A 3883-nucleotide genomic window follows, 5' to 3' on the forward strand; every position below is an offset into this window, starting at 1 on the left:
GGAGACCCGTGGCTGGCGTGAGCCTACGGAAATCATCTGGTTGACTCACACACTCCCTCCCCGTGGAAAATGGCCGTCATGGGGCTGAGATCACCTTGGAAGTCGTTCGTCACCGCTCAGCAGCAGCAGTGAGAGGTGGAAGGACGGACTGACAAAGCAGTCCCTCCTCACACCGGGCTGCTGGCTAACATTCGAGGTGTTTCCACGGGTAGGGGGGTGACGGGGCACAGAAAGGCTTCGTGCGGCTTTACCCGACACCTCAGCTGGGTCAGGCATGGCAAACGGGACGGTGCTTGTGCCTGTTGGCAGCTGCCTGCGCGTCCAAGTGAGTCAGAGCATCCACCTCTGACATCGCCACTGCACTGGGAGCCTTCAGGGTGAGGCTCAACGCGTGGATGGGCTGCAATTCCGCTGCCTCTGCGAATTTCTGTCTGCTCAGTGCATTGAGTGTTTTTGTGCCGCCGGGCTGTTCATCAGACAGCTCCTGCTGTCGGTGATCGATGTGTGTCCACACGGCAACGCTCCCTCGCAATGGTGAGGCAGACGGATTTTTACAGAAAGCCCCTTTTCATTCAAGTGTCCTTTCTATGCCAGGCCTGCAGCCAGTTTTTCTAAACCCCCCCGAAATTTAACATCATCTCTAAAAAGTCATCACCATGTTCCAAAATGTAAAACATTTTATTAAAAAAATAATTTACTGCATCTTATATACAAACCGCAAGAATGTTCACTTATAAAATACTGACATCTAACTTGTTACAGAAGCTGCAGGCAGGAGAAGCAAGCTTTCCAGGCATGCTACGCGTGCACCTGGCTGTAACTCCAGGGAGGGATGTTTGCTTCTACCACTAAACCAGCTCCACTCGTCTCTGCAGTGTTCACAGCTCGGGGTTCACTTACTGTTGCACAAATGGAGGGAAGGCCGCAGTGCAATCAGTGCTCTGAGGTAACCCATTGCTCTGCGAGCAGTTCTGTTGTATTTCATGGCATTATGGAGAAAAGAGAAAAGAGGGGTGAATCTGTACACCCTGTAAGATTTAATACTCTGGCTTTTTCCCTCTTGGTGCTGAGGAAGATCCTTCCTGAATATTTCTAAGATTTCAAGCACAATAGACAGACCAAGTCTTCACCCAGACCTAATTCCATGTTTGCACTCGGTAAGCAATCCCACTGAAGACATGTTATTCAGCATGCCTGAACACCACAGAATCAAGCTGTTAGTTGAGGACAAACCTCATCTCTCGGAGTTAACAGCAAAAGGCACATTGATTTAAAAGGGACCAAGGATTCATTGAGTAAAAACCAGGACCAGGCTCTAACCCAACCTGCTCGGGGGCCTGTTTGCAGGCAGCTGAGCTGCTCTGGCTACACAGCAGGGAAAGAAACTGTCACCCACACACGCACTCTCCAAAACAGAGACCGGCACAGGCAGAGCAGGAGCTGACGCCCGTAAATATCTGCGGACCCGGAGCCGTTTCTCCATGTGCTCTGCTGCAGCCTGGCTGAAGCCTCCAGCCTCAGCACTACCAAAATGCACAGTTTCCCCGCAAACTCCAGAGTGCCTGTGTGGCTAAATCCCCGCTCCTAGATTTGCTTTGCTGCCCAGCAAGGCCTGGGGAGCATCCACAGGCCGCGTACATCCACAGGCCGGCGGCTGAACGCGGCTACTCAGCATGCCACACGTGCCGCAGGAGCCAGCTGCCTGCTGGTTATTTCGTACAGCATTTCTGCGATGAGCTCTACGATGTCTGCATTCCCAATGACAGGTCGGAAGAAGAGATCCGTGATGAGAGTGGGAGGGATTGATTTTAAGGTGGAGGTGATCAGCAAAATGCGAGCAAAGCGGCCCTGGTCTTCAGGGTGCAGGGGCTGCAGGACCTCCTGAAGTGCTCTCTGGGCTTCCCGCTGGAGGCTCTCGATGTACAGGGAGGCCCTCAGCCCGGGGACATCTGCCGAGGGAGAGGGGAAAAAGACGGCGATGAGGGAGACTGGAAAACAGCGCCAGGTTTCTCCTCTTCCCACCTGTCCCATTTCTAATGAGATGTACACAGCACTACTGAGACATAGCTATTCCAGGGCTGCCGTTTTGAGGGAGCAAAAGTAGTTAACTGGGCAAACCCATGCTTTACAAGTTAAATCCTGGGGTCCTTTGTTGTCTGCAGGGCAGGCAAAGGTCTCTGGCTTTTACCACTCCATTTGACATCCCTCCTCCCCGCTTCCCAGTGCATTTGGTAACTATCGGTGTTAAAGCTAAGGTAACCAGCCCTGTCCGTTCTCACGCCTGCCCACGCGCTGAACGTCTCCAAGCCAAGAGCTGCGTGTTCAGATGCTAATGGGCGCGGGGTGAGCTCTCCTGCCAGCAGGCAGAGCCGCGAGGCTTAGGCACTCACCAGGATTGAAGAGAATGGCTCCCTTCAGGTAGGCGTATTCCTTGGGGCTCAGATCCAGGCTCCAGAAGGTGTTCAGGCAGCACTGCAGCCGCTGCACAGCAGCCAGCGTGGGCTGCATCCGCTCAGGCTCCTGCTGTTTGCTTTGGCCATCAAGAAGGATCTTCTTGAGCATGCTGGGAGCTGGGGTCTCCATCACCTCGAAGGTCACCATCTCCTGGACCAGCCCCAGGAGGAAGAGGGGGACCCAGCAGCTGTCCAGCAGCAGGAGTTGATCCTCTCGTGGAAGCAGGTGGAAGGAAGGAAGGTTTTTCATGAAGCTGACGGTTTTTACCAGTACATTGGAGGCCGCCTGGCAGGTGATGTGGGGTGTGCGGAGGCAGACAGTGCGGCGCTGGTGGCAGAGGCAGCGCTGGTGGGACGGGCTGCGGCCACCCCGGCTGTGGTTAAGGTTCTGGCTGAGGAGGGTGTAGAGGATGGCGGTGCGCTTGTCTTCGCTGTGGCACTGGCACCTCTCACAGTCCATATCCATACCGCTGGTGGTCAGAGCTGAGCTGAGTGGCTAGATCCTTGGCAAAAGTCAGCTCCTGCTACAGAAGATGGAGAGAGATGTAAAATCCCTGCCAAGCCCTCTGCTGCAGACTGGATTGTCTGTGTCCTCCCAGCTCTGCCAGCCCACGGCTGTTCAAACAGGCTCTTATAAGGCAGGGTCACCAGTGAAACACCCCTGCACAGCCTTGACCGCTTTGTGATTAAGCGATCCTCATTAAAAAAAAAACAAACCAAACCCAAAACCCAAAAAAAGCTGATTGGCTGGGGCAAACGAGTTCTCTGCGTGGTGTCAACGGCTGTTTTCTCAATGAAGCGCCAGCAGTGCGGGGAGGTGAACAGTGGGTTGGGCAGCCTTATCTCGATTACCCAAACAGTATAAATAAAGTCATTAACCCGGCCGGTACCATGGCACCAAGGCCCCACGCTGTCATGGGGCAGAGTGATATGGCAGCTGTTGCTGCCAGGAGGTTCACACACAGACACTCGTCTGGGTCCTGTGTTCAATGGTCTGTGTGCTCCGGCCTTGGAAAGAGCAACCTGGAAGTCGTTTTATCAGCAGCTGTTTGCCTAACCTTGCTGACAGGAGACTTGTGTTGTTACAGTCAAGGAAGAGAAACCCAGTGAACCGACAGACTGTAGTATTCTATCCCAGGCAGGGTCCATCGGCTCATGTCTCTCAGGGGAAATGCAGGGCAGGGGTAGGGCAAATTCTCCAATTTTCACCTTGAATTACCAGGGATCTGTTGACCAGCAGAAATTGAGGTGCTGCTAATCACTGGTTTCTAGGGGGCTGAGGGCACGGTGAGGGATTCCTGCGGCAGCGAGGGGGAACCCCCCCGGCCCGGGGAAAGCAGAGGAAAGGCCAGATCCAGGCCTTGGCCCGCGAAGGGGGGACACAGGGCTGAGGGCAGGGAGGGGCGGCGGCACGGCAGCTGCCCGGAGCC

At 54.6% G+C, this 3883-nt stretch overlaps 1 protein-coding gene across 1 annotated transcript; it reads right to left on the minus strand.

The window, feature by feature from the left end:
- Nucleotides 1–1668: 1668 nt before the first annotated feature.
- On the minus strand, nt 1669–2919 carry NR0B2 (nuclear receptor subfamily 0, group B, member 2). Its single transcript, XM_010293921.1, has 2 exons — nt 2391–2919; nt 1669–1949 (listed from the first exon to the last, which is right to left on the minus strand). Exons 1-2 carry the CDS (start codon nt 2917–2919, stop codon nt 1669–1671), a joined length of 810 nt encoding a protein of 269 aa, XP_010292223.1.
- Nucleotides 2920–3883: the final 964 nt, after the last annotated feature.

The sequence above is a fragment of the Phaethon lepturus genome, unplaced genomic scaffold, assembly GCF_000687285.1.
Source record: "Phaethon lepturus isolate BGI_N335 unplaced genomic scaffold, ASM68728v1 scaffold39850, whole genome shotgun sequence".
In the NCBI taxonomy this organism is placed as follows: Eukaryota; Metazoa; Chordata; class Aves; order Phaethontiformes; family Phaethontidae; genus Phaethon; species Phaethon lepturus.